The 19,059-nt window shown below is 43.6% G+C and overlaps 1 protein-coding gene across 4 annotated transcripts in view; it reads left to right on the top strand.

Annotated features, from left to right (window-relative positions):
- Positions 1 to 39: 39 nt before the first annotated feature.
- Positions 40 to 19,059, top strand: part of ZZEF1 (zinc finger ZZ-type and EF-hand domain containing 1) — a 115,283-nt gene continuing 96,263 nt past the window's right edge. For all 4 annotated transcript variants that reach the window (XM_082443768.1, XM_082443767.1, XM_082443766.1 and 1 more), the window contains exons 1-2: positions 40 to 519; positions 17,023 to 17,167. In XM_082443768.1, the coding sequence (XP_082299894.1) occupies positions 166 to 519; positions 17,023 to 17,167 (499 nt within the window). In that variant the 5' untranslated portion in view covers positions 40 to 165. The remainder of the gene's footprint in view (positions 520 to 17,022; positions 17,168 to 19,059) is intronic.

Here is a 19,059-nt window from a genome sequence, read left to right as displayed (position 1 = left end):
CGGCGCCTTTGCGACATCAATCCTCGCTTGTCGGCGAGGAAGCCGGAAGCCGTAGCCGCCGCCGTCCCTTCCCCGTCCCCGCCCGCCGGGTGCCGTCGGAGGTTGACAGGTCGTGGCGGGGAGGCGGCGGCGGCGGCAGAGCCGGGCGCCCGAGACGGAGACCTCATGGGGAACGCTCCGAGTCACAGCAGTGAAGACGAGGCGGCAGCTGCCGGGGGCGAGGGCTGGGGTCCGCACCAGGACTGGGCCAAGGACTCGGGCACGACCCCCGGCCCGGGCCCCACGGCCCCGGCGCTACCTCCCGCCGCAGCGCTACTGGAGCCGGCCCGACTGCGAGAGGCGGCGGCTGCGCTGCGGCCTGCGCCGCCCTGCGAGTCTCTGGTGTCCAGGCACCACGGCGCGCTGTTGCGCTGGCTGGAAGAGCGGCTGGGCCGCGGCGAAGAGTCCGTCACCCTGGAGCAGTTCGGGGAGCTGCTGGAGGCTCGTGGCGCCGGCTTCTCGGGCGAGCGGTTCGAGGAGGTCAGGGCTGACTGGCGACTGTGGGGCGTGGGCAGGGCGGTCGCCCCCAAGGGCGTGAAGAGGTGGGCGGTGGCTTTGGAGAGGCTGGGCAGGAACCCATAGGGTCTGCAGGTTCCCAGAATAGGAGCATGAGTGTGCCGGGACTCACAGTGGGCGCTTCCAGGCTGTTCACTTCGGAAGGCGACTGTGAATCTCTTTAACCTTTATTAGAGGTGTGGAAATCCTAGACTAGGCCGTTCTTGCTCGGAAGTACTGGACAAGTGTAGATGTCTTTGCACGTTGCTGTTGTATACACCTTTGTGCTGTTGCCTGACGCTGCATCAGCTACCCTCTGGAGCTTCCTTATCATGCTCCAGAATGGTTTAAGGGAGATGTGCTCTAGGGATCAAGGGAGTGGCCATGAAAACCATTCTGTTTTATTGGCCAGTGGGTTTTTGCAGAGACCCTTCTGAATCCAGTGTGTGGGCCTGACGAATGTGGGAGGAGAATGACACATATTGGAAATTTTCACATTCTGAAAGCCATTCTCATCATGCAGAAACTAGCTTTTCCAAAACACACATTTGTTTTAGAACTTTGAAAAGTCATATTTTCCACTCATTTAAACCTACCTAGAACCTAAAACTGATAGGCAAATACCAGGTTTCCTGTCACTACTTGTAATTATATGTAATAGTTTTGGGCATAATCACCAACATTGTCTCAGTTAAGTGATTAACAGCAAATTGATATGGCAACAAAATACTTTCCTAGAAAGGGATCTTAGAAATTATCTGTACTGCATTCTTCATTTTAGAGTTAAGAAAAGAACTGATCCAGGATCACCCTGTGAATCATTGGCAAAACGGAGACTGTCACTCAGATCTCTTGGTTTTCTGTTTGTTTTTCTTACGTCACACTACCTCCTTCTTGGAGCCCTATTTCTTTAACTCCACAATGTTATAACAAAAAGGTGCTTAATTTGTGAAAATGGGTAAACCATGTAGTATATTCGGTGTCAATGAAGGGTGAGTGCATAAAACAGTAAACTGACAGGTACTTGTAATGCCATTAAAAAGTGATGTACACTTTAAAACCGGAGACTTTTAAAATATTTTAAGGATGTTTTCCTCTACATGGCCAGAATTCATATAATGTGGTTTGTGTGTTTCTTATATTTTCCTTTTAAAAATACCTGTAAAGAATCCCGACTTTTGAAAATGTTGGTCATATAACTTAGTGAAGTGTCTCCATTTTTTTTTTTTTTAATTCCAGGAGCATACATAATACTTTCCACTCTATCTTTTTGTTTTCTTCTGTTTTGTTTTTTCGCCATGCTGTGTGGCTTGTGGGATCTTATTTCCCTGACCAGGGATCAAACCTGGGCCCCCTGCAGTGGAAGTGAGGAGTCCTAGTTACTAGACTGACAGGGAATTCCCAATACTTTCCACTCTAGTCCTAGGTGTATAAAGAGAAAATGAAGCAGTGTCAGAAAGAGCTGTGCAGATCTCTTGAAGGAGTTAGCGCGTTTCAGAATTGTCCAAAAGAGAATGGAGAGAAACAGTGTTTACATTGTGAGAGTGTCTGACAGGAATAGAGCTACAGGACTCCCGTAATGTAAGGCCAGGAGTCCTCGAGGTGTGGTCCCGGATTCACTCAAGGGCTGTGACGTTATCCATTCATTCATTGAGCAAATATTTGTTGGGCATATACTGAGTGCTCAGCACTTGGATGACAGTGGACAAAGCAGATAACTTGTTCTTAAAGAGTATCTAGTACTGAAAGTGATGCACATTAACCCAGCAATTATAGGTGTGGTGAGTATTATCCAAGGGAAAGCATAGTGAAAAAATAGGAGTACTTAACCTCATCCAGGGTGTCAAGGAAGACTTACCTGAGAAAGTTAACTTTTCAGCTCTGATTTGAAGGCTGAAAGCAGACAAGGAACAGAGGTGTTAGCAGTGTTTCAGGCAGAGGGAGTCGAATACACAAGTCCCAAGTCCAGAGAATAGAGAATCAGAAAGAATGGTAGGATGTGTTATGGTTACAAAACTGCTTCAAGGGACAGAAAATCCAGTGCATCAGTGCTTTAAATGATAAAGAAGCTTTTTATGTGAAAGTCCACTTAGGCAGTCCAGGATTGATATGGCAGTTTCACAGTTATCAGGGACCTGACTCTGTCCATCTTCTTGTGCTGTCATCCTCCACAGTCACCTTCACTTAATGACCCAAATGACTCTGTTACTGTTGCTTTGCACAACCAGCAGGAAAGGGAAAAGTAAGGAGAGGGCCACAAACCCGTTTGGCCAAACCCAGTCACATGGCTACACTTAACTGCAAGGGAGGCTGGGAAAGATCCTTATTCCATGGCCGTATATGCAGCTAAAAATCAGGATTTAATTACTGAGGAAGAGGAAAACAGATATTGGGTTACAATTTCATAAACTGCAGCAGGAGGAGAACAAGGCTAGGAAGCAGGCAGGGACCAGATTGTAGAGCAGGTTCTCATCGGTGTATAGTATTTACTAGTGTAATGGTAAGAGTTTCCAAGTTGTACATGTTGGTTCTTCCGGCTCCTGTTGCCATCCATGTGTACCCAGCTGTCTTGTCTTCACATTCCTGTGACCTCAGTTGCTTGAGGTGTTGTCCTAAAAAAATTATTGAACTTGTACCAAAGACCAAAGTCTGAAACGTTATCATTTTATAGTACAACACACCTTTTCTCTTGGTGGGTGTGGTCCATGGAGAAGGACTCTTTGATTTGCTCACAGGGAGCAATATTTAATTTAATTGACTCCTATGTAGAAGAGGAATTAGAGTTAAATTCTTATTTGACATCAGAGATTAGAGATTAGATATTGTGCTCTTAATATGATAAGCTTCCAGAGAATCATGTACGCTCTGGAGCAGGAAAAAAGTGCTGAACACAGGATGATAGCAGATGCCTTGAATGTGGGAATTTAGTATGAATAGGTCTTATTTTATTAATTTTCTGTATTAGCTTTGGTGCCTACTTTGTGAAATTCGTTGGGTTGTAAAGTCTGAAGGAAGGACCATTTTCTTTTTTGAATTTTATTTTATTTATTTTTTATGCAGCAGGTTCTTATTAGTTATCCATTTTATACACATCAGTGTGTACATATCAATCCCAATCTCCCAATTCATCCCACCACCACCCCACCCCCTGCCACTTTCCCCCCTTGGTGTCCATACGTTTGTTCTCTACATGTGTGTCTCTGTTTCTGCCCTGCAAACTGGTTCATCTGTACCATTTTTCTAGGTTCCACATATATGCGTTAATATACGATATTTGTTTTTCTCTTTCTGACTTACTTCACTCTGTATGACAGTCTCTAGATCCATCCATGTCTCTACAAATGACCCAATTTCGTTCCTTCTTATGGCTGAGTAATATTCCATTGTATATATTACCACATCTTTTTTTAAAAATAAATTCATTTATTGGGCTTCCCTGGTGGCGCAGTGGTTGAGAATCTGCCTGCCAATGCAGGGGACACGGGTTCGAGCCCTGGTCTGGGAAGATCCCACATGCCACGGAGCAACTGGGCCCGTGAGCCACAACTACTGAGCCTGCGCGTCTGGAGCCTGTGCTCCGCAACAAGGGAGGCCGCGATGGTGAGAGGCCCGCGCACCGCGATGAAGAGTGGTCCCCACTTGCCACAATTAGAGAAAGCCCTCGCAGAGAAACGAAGACCCAACACAGTCATAAATAAATAAATAAATAAATAAAAGAACGTGAATTTCTTTAAAAAAAAAATAAATAAAATAAATTCATTTATTTTATTTTATTTATTTATTTTTGGCTGCGTTGGGTCTTCATTGCTGCGCATTGGCTTTCTGTAGTTGCGGCGAGCGGGAGCCCCTCTTTGTTGTGGTGCGCGGGCTTCTCATTGCGGTGGCTTCTCTTGTTGTGGAGCACAGGCTCTAGGCACGCAGGCTTCAGAAGTTGTGGCGCACAGGCTTAGTTGCTCCGCAGCATGTAGGTTCTTCCCGGACCAGGGCTCGAACCCGTGTCCCCTGCATTGGCAGGCAGATTCGTAATCACTGCACCACCAGGGAAGTCCCCACATCTTCTTTATCCATTCGTCTGTCAGCGGGTATTTAGATTGCTTTCATGACCTGGCTATTGTAAATAGTGCTGCAGTGAACATTGGGGTGCATGTGTCTTTTTTTTTTTAAATTAATTTATTTATTTATTTTTGACTGCATTGGGTCCTCGTTGTTGGGTCTTTGTTGCTGCACGCAGGCTTTCTCTGGTTGCGGCGAGCGGGGTCTGCTCTTCGTTGTGGTGCGTGGGCTTCTCATTGAGGTGGCTTCTCTTGTTGCAGAGCTCAGGCTGTAGGCACGCGGGCTTCAGTAGTTGTGGCACTCAGGCTCAGTAGTTGTGGCTCGCGGCTTTAGAGCACAGGCTCAGTAGTTGTGGCTCACGGGCTTAGTTGCTCCGCGGCATGTGGGATCATCCCAGACCAGGGCTCGAACCCGTGTCCCCTGCATTGGCAGGCGGATTCTCAACCACTGTGCCACCAGGGAAGTCCCGCATGTGTCTTTTTGAATTATGGTTTTCTCAGGGTATATGCCCAGTAGTGGGATTGCTGGATCATATGGTAATCCAATTTTAGTTTTTTAAGGAACCTCCATACTGTTCTCCATAGTGGCTGTATCAATTTACATTCTCACCAACAGTGCAAGAGGGTTCCCTTTTCTCCACACCCTCTCCAGCGTTGTTGTTTGTAGATTTTCTGATGATGCCCATTCTAACTGGTGTGAGATGATACCTCATTGTAGTTTTGATTTGCATTTCTCTAATAATTAGTGATGTTGAGCAGCTTTTCATGTGCTTCTTGGCCATCTGTATGTCTTCTTTGGAGAAATGTCTATTTAGGTCTTCTGCCCATTTTTGGATTGGGTTGTTTGTTTTTTTAATATTGAGCTGCTTGAGCTGTTTATATATTTTGGAGATTAATCCTTTGTCTGTTGATTTGTTTGCAAATGTTTTCTCCCATTCTGAGGGTTGTCTTTCATCTTGTTTGTAGTTTCCTTTGCTGTGCAAAAGCTTTTAAATTTCATTAGGTCCCATTTGTTTATTTTTATTTTTATTTCCATTACTCTAGGAAGTGGATCAAAAAAGATCTTGCTGTGATTTATGTCAAAGAGTGTTCTTCCTATGTTTTCCTCTAAGAGTTTTATAGTGTCCGGTCTTACATTTAGGTCTCTAATCCATTTTGAGTTTATTTTTGTGTATGGTGTTAGGGAGTGTTCTAATTTCATTCTTTTACATGTAGCTGTCCAGTTTTCCCAGCGCCACTTATTGAAGAGGCTGTCTTTTGTCCATTGTATATTCTTGCCTCCTTTATCAAAGAAAAGGTGACCATATGTGCGTGGGTTTATCTCTGGGCTTTCTATCCTGTTCCATTGATCTATATTTCTGTTTTTGTGCCAGTACCATATTGTCTTGATTAGTGTAGCTTTATAGTATAGTCTGAAGTTAGGGAGTCTGATTTCTCCAGCTCTGTTTTTTTCCCTCAAGACTGCTTTGGCTATTCGGGGTCTTTTGTGTCTCCATACAAATTTTAAGATTTTTTGTTCTAGTTCTGTAAAAAATGCCACTGGTAATTTGCTGGGATTGCATTGAATCTGTAGATTGCTTTGGGTAGTGTAGTCATTTTCACAATATTGATTCTTCCAATCCAAGAACATGGTATATCTCTCCATCTGTTTGTGTCATCTTTGATTTCTTTCATCAGTGTCTTATAGTTTTCTGAGTACAGGTCTTTTACCTCCTTAGGTAGGTTTATTCCTAGGTATTTTATTCTTTTTGTTGCAATGGTGAGTGGGATTGTTTCCTTAATTTCTCTTTCTGATCTTTCATTGTTAGTGTATAGGAATGCAAGAGATTTCTGTGCATTAATTTTGTATCCTGCAACTTTACCAAATTCATTGATTAGCTCTAGTAGTTTTCTGGTGGCATCTTTAGGATTCTCTATGTATAGTATCATGTCATCTGCAAACAGTGACAGTTTTACTTCTTCTTTTCCAATTTGTATTCCTTTTATTTCTTTTTCTTCTCTGATTGCTGTGGCTAGGACTTCCAAAACTATGTTGAATAGTAGTGGCGAGAGTGGACATCCTTGTCTTGTTCCTGATCTTAAAGGAAATGCTTTCAGTTTTTCACCATTGAGGATGATGTTTGCTGTGGGTTTGTCGTATATGGCCTTTATTATGTTGAGGTAGGTTCCCTCTGTGCCCACTTTCTGGAGAGGTGTTTATTTATTTATTTATTTATTTATTTATTTATGGCTGTGTTGTGTCTTCGTTTCTGTGTGAGGGCTTCCTCTAGTTGCGGCAAGCGGGGGCCACTCTTCATCGCGGTGCGCGGGCCTCTCACTATCGTGGCCTCTCTTGTTGTGGAGCACAGGCTCCAGACGCGCAGGCTCAGTAATTGTGGCACACGGGCTTAGCTGCTCCGCGGCATGTAGGATCTTCCCAGACCAGGGCTCGAACCAGTGTCCCCTTCATTAGCAGGCAGATTCTCAACCACTGCGCCACCAGGGAAGCCCTTCTGGAGAGTTTTTATCATAAATGGGTGTTGAATTTTGTCAAAAGCTTTTTCTGCATCTATTGAGATGATCATATGGTTTTTATTCTTCAATTTGTTAATATGGTGTATCACATTGATTGGTTTGCATATATTGAGAATCCTTGCATCCCTGGGATAAATCCCACTTGATCATGTGTATGATCCTTTTAATGTGTTGCTGGATTCTGTTTGCTAGTGTTTTGTTGAGGATTTTTGCATCTATATTCATCAGTGATATTGGTCTGTAATTTTCTTTTTTTGTAGTATCTTTGGCTGGTTTTGGTATCAGGGTGATGGTGGCCTCATAGAATGAGTTTGGGAGTATTCCTTCCTCTGCAGTTTTTTGGAAGAGTTTGAGAAGGATGGGTGTTAGCTCTTCTCTAAATGTTTGTTAGAATTTACCTGTGAAGCCATCTGGTCCTGGACTTATGTTTGTTGGAAGATTTTTAATCACCGTTTCAATTTCATTACTTGTGATTGGTCTGTTCATATTTTCTATTTCTTCCTGGTTCAGTCTTGGAAGGTTATACCTTTCTAAGAGTTTGTCCATTTAAGGAAGGACCATTTTTATTCATTTGTTTACTGTCTTAGCACAGTCCCAACTCATAGCCAGTGCTCAGTAGGTATTTTCCCCATGGAGCCCTCAGTTTGATTTGACAGATTGAATATGGTACAGTCCTCATTCTCCAACCTCATATTTTATATTCAATCCGTAACCTTTTAATAAGAAGATTTTTCTTCTCTTTTTTTTTTTTCCACACCGCACGGTTTGTGGGATTTTAGTTTCCTGACCAGAGATTGAACCTAGGCCCTCAGCAGTGAGAACGCAGAGTCCTAACCGCTAGACCACCAGGGAATCCCCAAGAAGGTATTTCTTGACATTGGAGGAAACAGTTAAATACAGTTTTAGTGAAAACTTAAAAAGGTTCTTAGTCACTGTTGGGTTTAGAGGAAATTTGGAGAAAAATACCATCTTGGCATTATCATGTCATAGTATTGATCAATTAATTTAGAATGGCTCTGAGCCCAAGAACTATGCAAATAGAATTATGCAGATGTAATTCTGTACCCTGTGAAGACACAGAGTGTGAGAGACATGTGAATGTACCGTAACGCGGAAGCAGGCTACAAGCATTGCTTACCCTCAGCTCAGAGTCTGTAGAGGCTCCCCACTGCTTGAGGGATCAAGTACATATTCCTCTGAATGAGTCGGAGCCCACAGACCAGCCTGTCTCCCTGTCTGACCTTATCTACCTCTGTCCCCTGTGGGACACCTGCCTTGTCCTGTGTGTGGACCTTGCTTCTATGAGTTCTTCAAGATTCCCTGCCTTGGCACCATCACCTGGTCGGGACCAAGCCTGTCCTGTGGCATGATTCGGATGGCTTCTATATGATCATATTTTCAGTCCTACCCTTGAGGCTCTTGTTTCCTGTTCTGTACAGGTCTTCTGGCACTTAGAGCACACTGTGTAGCCTTGCTCTGCCATGGGGCTCTGAGGCACTGCCTGCACTTCTCCAGCACACAGGAAGACTTCAGTAAGCGTTGGCCATTGATAGTGATGAGGCAGTGCAGAAGAGGAAGATCCTGGGGGAATTGGAGGTTATTCTGGCTCTTTGTGCTTTGCTTTGGGGGGAATGATGGTATTGGCTTTCTTTTGGAGAACTTCACAATCCATGAGAGCTATGGAGGAAAGGTCACAGATCTGTTTTGCCTTTCCCTGATTTCCAGAATACCACTACATTATGGACTGTCTTGCTTTAGAAACTTCAGTGGCTTCCCATTGCCTTCACAATCAAATGTTAGTCTAACATTTAGGTCTTTATACCCTTCCACTCTTACCTCCCAGTGCTATTTAGCCAGCCGTGTCCATTTACTGTTTCCCATATATGAGGGGAATTTTGTCCTTTGCTCCCTTTCTCTCGCTTCAGCCCTTTGCTCCCTCCTAAGCCCTTTCCACTTTCAAGGACCACATAAAAGCATTTAACAGTAGCATGGGAGTTTGGGAAAGGCTTCACCAAACCAAAGCTTGAGAAGCTGAAAGAATTTGCCGGGAAAAGAAAGAAAGGGATATTCCATTTGAAAGGCACAGCATGTGCAAATATAGTGAGAGAAAGCAAAACTTGGGGAATGATGTTTCTTTGGGACCTGGTCTAGAGTCTGAGTTGGCTGGGACCTTTGTAGCCATTGCAGGCAACCTGTCCCCCACCTGCCCCAGGATCCCTTCTGTAACATCCTGGACAGTTAGCCTGTTAAAGGTATCAGCGAGTTTTCTGATTTATTTACTTATTTATTTTTTACATTTTAAAAAATAAATTTATTTATTTTATTTATTTATTTTTGACCGCATTGGGTCTTTGTTGCTGTGCACGGGCTTTCTCTAGTTGTGGTGAGCGGGGGCCACTCTTCGTTGTGCTGCACGGGCTTCTCATTGTGGTGGCTTCTCTTGTTGTGGAGCCTGGGCTGTAGGCGCACGGGCCTCAGCAGTTGTGGCATGTCGGCTCAGTAGTTGTGGCTCGTGGGCTCTAGAGCTCAGGCTCAGTAGTTGTGGCGCACGGGCTTAGTTGCTCCGCGGCATGTGGGATACTTTCTGGACCAGGGCTCGAACCTGTGTCCTCTGCATTGGCAGGCTGACTCTTAACCACTGTGCCACCAGGGAAGTTCCAAGTTTGCCGATTTATAAGTCTGCCTGTTCCACTGTTCTTTTTTAGACTGAGCTTGAGAATTGGGCCCTGGACTCAGCCTACTTGTGGGCAAATCCTAGTTCCACCATCCTCAAGCCGTGTGACCTTGATTGACTTACATGACCACTCTGGGTCTCAGTTGCCTCACCTATAAAATGAGCATAATAATAGTATCTACCTTATATAGTCAGTGTGAGGATTAAATGAATTCATGTAAAGCCCTTAGAACAGTGTCTGGCACATGCTTAATGCTCAGTAAATGTTGCTGTTAGTGGTGTTATTCTGTTGTTCTGTCTCTGCTCTAGGATTGTATACTCCATCTTCTGTGACAGCCCTTCAGTACTTCACTTAGACATGGAATGTGAAACAGTCTTACAGATGAGTTAACTAAGGCCTTAAATGGATAAGTGACCCTTTCAGCCAACAAGTGGCAGAACTAGGACCAGACCTAGATCTTTTGACTTCTGATGGAGTGTGCTTCTCCAAGTTGAACCAGTGCGCAGCCTTTATATGTAAGCCTGGTGGATTGCATTCTGCTTGTCTGAGCCCACAGTTCTGGCCTGCGATGATCTTGGCTCATTCTCTTATGTGTACTGTGGTCTTGATCCCAGTAGTGGTTAAGAAGGTTAGACGGGAATGGTCTGAGCCCTGCCCCATGCTGCCCTCGGGCCAAGGCGAATGGATGGAAATCTGTAGTCAGCCAGCCCACTTTTCTGTCTCTTGTCTGAGAGGTGTATCAATTATGGCCTCTAATTAGAATGTATTAATAGTTCTTTGCAGTTTACTAGGCATAGTCTTGTTCATGAAATCTTTGGATCCTCACAACAAGCTATGAAGGAAGGTTGGGTGGGAAGAGGAGTTGAGACTTAGAGAGGCCAAGAGTCTTGTCCCAGGTCTCACAGAAAGTAAGAGGTCCATGTGACACTTATCTCTTGTCCACATTTCCCCTTAGTCTGACTGTGTTATACTCTTTATCTCCCGCATGCTCCCTAGCATAATGCCTGCACTTGGGAGCTGCCTGCATAGCTGTCATGTGGATGGCAGAGCACGTAGCGGGTGTGACAGGAAGAGACCTGGAGCAGGAGAGGAGGAGGAGGAGGAATACAGCAGATCAGTCCAGGTTGCTGTCTATGTGGAGACTCCATGGAAATTGGGGGTCTTGCTCTGTATGCAGAGAGGCGAAGGTAGACTTGCTTTACTTTGCACCATGAGGCTAGACCCAGTGTATCGAGTTGGGTCTGGGGCCCCACGTTCCAGGGCAGTGAGTTTCAGACTGTTCCTTCAGTGGGTTGGAAATCTATTTAGTCAGTGTTAACCTGCAAGTTAAAAAAAAATGAAAGAGTAGAATGGAATAGAAAAGATCAGGGTACGTTATATCTGATAAGAAAAACTACATTGTTTCACCAAACTTTTATACCAATTACATGTATACTGGCTCATGATATAAAATGTATTTCTTATAGTGGATCAGCCGATGAAAGTTGAGAGGCACTGCTCTGAGGTTTATTGTCAAATTGGAGGGATCTTGGAGGGGGCAGCCAGGATGGGAATGAGACCAAAAGCCATACCAGATAGAGAACTGGCTGAAGGATGGAGGGTTTGAAGAAACTCGGAGGACCTGATCAGTGTTTCCAGTGATCTGCAGGCTGTGTTGGGGTAGAAGGAACAGATGTGTTCTGAAGGGTCCCACGGGGTGGTAACATCAGGGAGGGAGATTTCCATTTCTTATATAGAGAAGAGCATTGTTGCTGTCAACTGGCCAGAAGACATGAGCTTCCCATCACCAATGTATGTCACAGAGACACTGGAGAAGGGGTTCAGCAGTATAAAGGAACATATTTTAAGAGATTTGTAGGTCCATTCCAATATGGGAGCCTTTATAGATCTGGGATGCTCGGCCCTCTCCACCCTTAGTCTTCTCCAGCAACCTCATGGCACCCTTGCTGCGAGATCTGAGCTTTGTAGCCTGATTGGCCAGGTTCTCTCTATTCTGACCTCTGTGTGTCTCTTCATCCCCCGTCCCCACCTCCTTTCCACACCACCAGTAGGTTATAGTTCTCACAATCTGTGGTGCACTCTGTGTCTATTCTCACACTCTGTCCCCTCTACCCAGGATGGCCTCCCTGTCTTCATATACTTGCGAATTCCTAGTTATTCATTAAGGCTCAGTTCAAGGGTCATTTTTCTGAGGACCGTTTGCTCCAAACGCCCCTACCCCTCCTGGGCTTCTGGCTTCTGGAGTGCTTCTGTTAGCTCATGGCATAATGGTTGACAGTGTGGGGTCCCAGATCAAACCAGGATTGGAATCCAAGCTCTATCATTTACCAGTACTAACCATGTGACCTTGAACAAAATGCTTAACCTCTCTTTCCCTCTCTAGTAAAGCGATAGTACCGACCTTAGGGTTGTGGAAAATATGAGTTGATCCAGGTGAGATACTTAGAACTCTGTCTGGTGCCTAGTAAATGCTTACTTAGTAGTAAGTATCAGCTATTATAGTTGTTTATGCTGTTACTTCTATGTTATAATTATCACACCTATCACATTGCTGCTCTCGGTTTACGTATCTGTCTTCTTCTAGGCTGTGAGGATTTTGGAGAGCAAGGACTGTGCCCTGAATCCCAGTATGCACATACCCAAGCACGGGTCAAGTATATGGGGCTGCCTGTCGGATGGTGTTGAAGGACGATTCCTTTTTATTTATTTATTTATTTATTTATTTTTGGCTGTGTTGGGTCTTCGTTGCTGCGCGAGGGCTTTCTCTAGTTGCGTTGAGCAGGGGCTACTTTTTGTTGTGGTGTGTGGACTTCTCATTGTGGTGGCTTCTCTTGTTGCGGAGCACGGGCTCTAGAGCGCAGGCTCAGTAGTTGTGGCGCACGGGCTTAGTTGCTCCGCGGCATGTGGGATCTTCCCGGACCAGGGCTCGAACCCGTGTCCCCTGCGTTGGCAGGAGGATTCTTAACCAATGCACCACCAGGGAAGCCCCTCTTTAAGGACGATTTCTGAGTGTTAGGAAATCATGTATTTGGTGAAGCTGTTAGCAACGCTCTTCTGATACTTTTTCTCACCCGACCTGTCTTTATTTTGTTTGTTTGAAAATTCTCTTTATCATATCCATTAACTATTGACAGATCAACAGAGTCTGTTAAAAATAGCAGAATGTCACTGTTTGTATAGCCTTTCTTATATAGGATTTTTATCAGCCATAAACGGCAGGAGTTGTGTGGGAATTTGGGAACAAACAGCACTTGAGATGCAGGTGGCACTCGAAGTGCAGAAGTTCTGGTAGGAGTAGGACTTGAGTGCTATTTGAAATTTAGAGGGTGAGTCTCAGTTTTAAGGTTGATACTGAGTTAACATGAGCACAAGGTGCTGAGAGCAGGTTTTAGAGATGGAGGAAAGAGATGGATAAGAGAGGCGTTTTGAACACTTGGTCTCCGGACTGCAAGGAACCCCAGGGGTTATCTGGTCAAAGGAAGGAGAATGGAGTCGTGGTGAAGAACATGAGCTCTGGGAGCTTCGTAGTCGAATACTAGCTGTGTGACCTTGGGCAAGTTCTCCGACCTCTCTGTACAACTGTAAAATGGGGAGGTTAAATAGTAAGGGCTTTTGCTGTTATGAGGAATAAATGATATGTACACTGCTTAAAATTTAGCCAGTGCTCAATATTAATTCAGAGCTTCCCCAACCATCTGTCATTCCCAATTTAATGGGTTACAGCTGTACTAAGCCCCTCAGACGCTGAGTCATACAAATACTATTTTCTCACTATGCTGTAATGTGAAGGAGTTGGGAAGTAGCTGTCATCGGTACTGCGTATTCACATCCTGGGACCTCAGGGCAGACAGAGGTGTGCTTCTGCTCTACCTCCCTCCATATCCCTTGGCTCTACTTTTTATATTGGGGTGTGCTTAAAATTTCTTAATATTTATCATTTCCTCTTTATTATTATAAAAGCAACATATGTAGATTACTATATTACCACTATTAACATCTTGATGTTTATTCTTTCAGATATATCTATGTATCTATCTATATATATTTGGTACCAAAGTGGGAAGTGCATATTTGCTTTTTGTTCAAACTAACAGGAGATCATTCTCTAATATTCTTCTGTAGCCTAGTTTTTTCAGTTAGTGGTCTTCACTGTTCCATTAATTTCTGTTTAATTAATACCCAGTCCCCCCCAAAATTTATCCAGTTGTCCCACAGATCTTCCTTTATGGCTGATATATCCAGTGTACATACAGTTTTATTTAGAGAGGTACTATTCATCCATCTGCTTCCCAGCTTCCAAAATTTTGTTGCTATTGCAACATCTCCTGTTCTCTTTGTCCTTATGCTTTTTTTTAAAAAAAAAAATCCCTTTATAATATTGTCTTAGTGGGATTTCATGAGGGAGCAGAGGTATATGCATTTGTTTAGTATGACTTCTTTGAACACTCCTGTTGGCTGGTTGTCTAGCTGTTGCTCTGAAGCCTTGAGGGATGAGGTGGGCATTCCCTCTAGAGCCTCCCAATCCATCTTTATACCCCAGTAACAGCAGACACATCCATCTTTTTTTATTTTGATGAAGCATAAGTATTTTAAGAATTTTATAAAATATTGATCTCATTTTATTTTATTTATTTATTTTTTGAATTTTATTTATTTTTATACAGCAGGTTACTTATTTTTTTTATTGAAGTACAGTTGCTTTACAGTGTTGTGTTAGTTTCTGCTGCACAGTGAAGTGAATCAGCCGTACGCATACACACATCCCCTGCCTCTTGCACCTCTGTTCCCTGCCCCGCCTCCATCCCACCCACCTAGGCCATCACATAGCACCGAGCTTAGCTCCCTGTTATATAGCAGGTTCCCACTACCTATCTATTTTACACATGGTAGTGTATTTATGTCAAACATAATCTCTCAATTCATCCCACCCTCCCCTTCCCCACCATGTCCAAACGTCTGTTCTCTACATCTGCATCTCTGTTCCTGCCCTGCAAGTAGGTTCATCTGTACCATTTTTCTAGATTCCACACATATGCGTTAATATACGATATTTGTTTTTCTCTTTCTGACTTCACTCTGTATGACAGACTCTAGGTCCATCCGCACCTCTACAAATGACCCAATTTCATTTCTTTTTATGGCTGAGTAATATTCCATTATATATGTACCACATCGTTTTTATCCATTCATCCAGACACGTGCATCTTTATGATGAGCTTTTCCCTCTAGCTTCTATCTAATGACCTTAACTGCTCCTTCCCGTTACAACCCATCAGGTATTTGAAGAGGAGTCTATTACTCCCAGTCATCTTTTCTCCTCACTGAAGATTCCATGGTCCTTCAGCTCTTCTCACAATTCTTGTCTTCTCTTCATCATGGTCTCTTTCCTCTGATCTCTTCTACTTCATTTACTTTGGGTGTGTGACTTCCCAGCTAAGCTCAGCTTTCCTGATTGGGTCTAATCAGAAAAGAACAGGATGGTATCTTCCCTCCTTCTGAGCATTGTGCCTTCATTAGTGTAGCCTTTGATAACTTTTTGGATTAATGTAGCCTGTTAACTCTTTGGATAATCCCCCAAAAGAAGTAGAGGCAAAAAGAATGCTATAATCTCTTCTTTTTTAAATAAGTTTATTTATTTTATTTATTTTTATTTTTGGCTGCACTGGGTCTTCATTGCTGTGCACAGGCTACCTCTAGTTGCGGAGAGCAGGGTCCACTCTTCGCTGCGGTGCATGGGCTTCTCATTGTGGTAGCTTCTCTTGTTGCGGAGCACGGGCTCTAGGCATGTGGGCTTCAGTAGTTGTGGCACGCAGGCTTCGGTAGCTGTGGCTCATGGGCTCTAGAGCGCAGCCTCAGTAGTTGTGGTGCACGGGCTTAGTTGCTTCACAGCATGTGGGATCTTCCCGGACCAGGACTCGAACCCATGTCCCCTGCATTGGCAGGCAGATTCTTAACCACTGCGCCACCAGGGAAGCCCCAATCTTTTTTTTTTTATTGGAGTATAATTGTTTTACAATGTTGGGTTAGTTTCTGCTGTAGAACAAAGTGAATCAGCTATATGTATACATATATCCTCTCCCTTTCGAGCCTCCCTCCCACCCCCCTCCCCAAGGATGCTGTGATCTTTCTCCCACATTCTACCTCTAAACTCTGTCCCCCTTCCTTCATTTATGTCCATGGTTTTTGGACCCAAACACAGGAATTTGCATATGTTCCTATTAAACACTGCATTGTTCAGAGGTCTGTGATGGAAATAGGGGTATTTGTGTCAGTCATGAATCGTCAGTGGTACATTTCCATTTTTCTTGGAGGGGGGATGTAAGGAAAGAGGGCAGGAGTTTTAAGAAAGAGAGAGGATTACTTAGAAAGGAGGTAGAAGACTCCTAAAGTATTTCATGGTGAGGGATGTTTGTGAGTGAGTGTATCTGCAGGAAGAAAGAAGCCCCTGATGAAGGAGGGCTTGAGATCTGGGGAGAGGGGCAGCTGCTGGGTGAGGAAAGTCTTTAGGATGTGAGAGAGGGTCAGGGACACAAGAGGAGGTAACAGTGCAGATTAGAAAGGAGAAGAGGACCACTTTGCACTGCTCCTGTGCTTTCACTATACTGGGCTCTGTGCCAATGTTACTTAATCCAGGCAGCAGTCTGTGAGTTTGGTAATATTTGCTCCATTGTTCAGATCAAGAAGCTGAGGCTTATGGAGGCAAAGAAATGTGTGTAAAGTCACATGGCCAGTTAGTGACAGAGCAGGATTCAAGCCAAATCCCATGCTGTACCCGGTTCCCCAGATGGCCCAACATGAACAGGGAGCAAATTAGATTATGGTTAAAGGTTAGTGAAAACAGGGCTATGAAGTAGATAAACCAAGTTAGCTCTCGTGTCCAAAGAATGTTTAAAAGAAAAAGCCCAGATAAACCTGAGGTGCTACCCTAAGCCAATGCTTTGTTTTTGGCACTTTGTAACCAGTTGAACATTTTTGCTGTGGTTGCTTTCTTCTGAAATTATTTGGGGGAAGGGGGCTTACTCTCTTGAGAGATGAGATGATGAAATTGTGCATACATGTAGCAATACTTATACACACATTCTGCAGAGCATAGTGAATTACTGTCCTGAATGTATTTGTTCTTTGAATGATGTATAGGAACTCTTCCCACAACAACAATAACAACAAAAATCACTGGTCTTGGGAAGTGTCAAAAAAATTATTCAGGATTTGGAACAGACCTGATTTTCTTGCATCTCGTCTTTTAGGCCTTTGCCCAGTTTGATGCCGAGGGTGATGGTACCGTTGATGCTGAGAACATGTTGGAGGCTCTCAAGAATTCCAGTGGAGCTAATCTTCAAGGGGAGCTGAGCCATATCATCCGACAGCTGCAGGCCTGTTCTCTTGTTCCAGGTAAGGCTCTCATCTGAGTGCTGAATGCTGAAGAACGCTCTCTTAAAGCCCAAATGAACTTTGCTGTAATATGGGTTGTAATTAGGCAAGCTTGTGGGCACCATGAAATAAATGTGCTTCTCTGATAGTCTTCAGGAAGCTCGTGGTCTGAATTAATGTTCAGTATAATCATTTCTCTTGTTCCCCAGTACAGTGATGGTTGAGCAGTTCTACCATTTTTATGAACCTTTGTCATGAGACTGCCTTCCTTAGTGGATCTCTTTATTTCAGTCTCTCAGGAAGCCTTCCTTGGCCCCAACTGTATGTTGTCTTAGCATCCTGCATTTGTTTTTTGCAGCATATTACTGTTGTAATTAATTAATTAATTATTACTCACTTATTTGTAAATGTCTGTCTTCACTCTCATCCTGTGAGCTCCACGAGGGCAGGGAACCTTTTCTTTTATTTCTGTTGTGTCCTCACATTTAGTACAATTTTTGGCACATGGTAGGCACCCAGTGTTTTTTTTAAAAAGCTATCACTCTGAAATTTAACTAAGAATAAAAATAGCTTAAAATTAAGCAATACTTCTACATTATACCTATGAAAAAATTTTGTCTATGTTTTTGATGGTTTCTTTAGGGGGCTCAGAAACAGAATCAAAATAAAATTACCTTTTTTTTTTTCTAGTGAGAAAACAATTGTGTTTGAAAGGGAAAAAAAAAACAAACTTGGCATATCATCCTTTTGGTTCAGTTTATCTTATCCAAGAGCTTTTCCTGCTCTGTGCACTTGGAGTCATAGTACTTAGTATAGAGCCTGAGCTCGGGCAGCAAGGAGGCAGATAGACTTGTTGGATACATAAATGTAACTCTGATTGTCCTTGACCTCTCTGACTTCCTGCTGAGGATCTATTGAGCTAGGGAAGGATGGTTTCTGTATCTCAACGAAGAATGCCTATTTCCACTCTTCCTCCAATTGTCTTTAATTGCGTAATTTTTATAGAGCATTATAGGTAACGTGTACATGTTAACTTTTCTCCTATTCTCATGGCAGTTAAAATTATGCTTTGAATTATGCATAACTAACTTACATCTTGGCATTTACGTATTACTCCCACCTCTGTGTTACCAGCATGTGGATAGCATCAGGAGTTTATTTGAACACTTCAAAGAGATGTTTTGGGAGGAGAGGAAAGGAGTGGAGACCAGGGGATCCACCATTACTTAGTGCACCATTGCTCTGGGTGACCTTGAGGAGAGGGGGAAATTAGGTTAGAAAAGTTGGGGGTCCAGATCCCAAGGTTCTTACCTTATTAGCAGGGTTGTGAGTTAGGACTTTCTTTCTTTTTTTTAGTTACAACACTGAAGGTAGCGCTACTTTATTTTTTTTAATTATTTATTTATTTATTTATTATTTTATTTATTTATTTTGGCTGCGCCGGGTTTTAGTTGCAACATGCGGACTCTTCGTTGCGGCATGCATGCGGGATCTAGTTCCCCAACCAGGGATGGAACCCAGGCCCCCTGCATTGGGAGCTCAGAGTCTTACCCAGTGGATCACCAGGGAAATCCCAATGAGTTAGGACTTTCTACTCAAAATTTTTATCAACAGCCAACTTAAAAGAGTTGTTTTTCGCAGTCCTAGGCTGAACCTTGGTGAGCTGACCTCACCTCTCTGGTGGGATCCTAGTTCCCTGGTCCCTCTGTCTAACCCAGACTGACATTTATTCCTTTTGTTTCTCATTGTATGGGTGCTGAATGTTTAAAAGAGAGACAGTCCCTTTACCGGGACTGTCTCAGCACATGACAGAAGTTTTCCCGTTACAGGCGTCACACGGATTCTGAGATCAGTGCAGCTTCAGCAGTGTCATCACGTGAGGCTTGGGTATTACTGTGGGCGTCTGCTTAGAA

The sequence above is a fragment of the Balaenoptera physalus genome (genome assembly GCF_965194825.1).
Source record: "Balaenoptera physalus genome assembly, chromosome: 20".
Lineage (NCBI taxonomy): Eukaryota > Metazoa > Chordata > Mammalia > Artiodactyla > Balaenopteridae > Balaenoptera > Balaenoptera physalus.
Note: the sequence above shows the minus strand (reverse complement) of the source record. Positions and strands in the feature narration are given on the sequence as shown.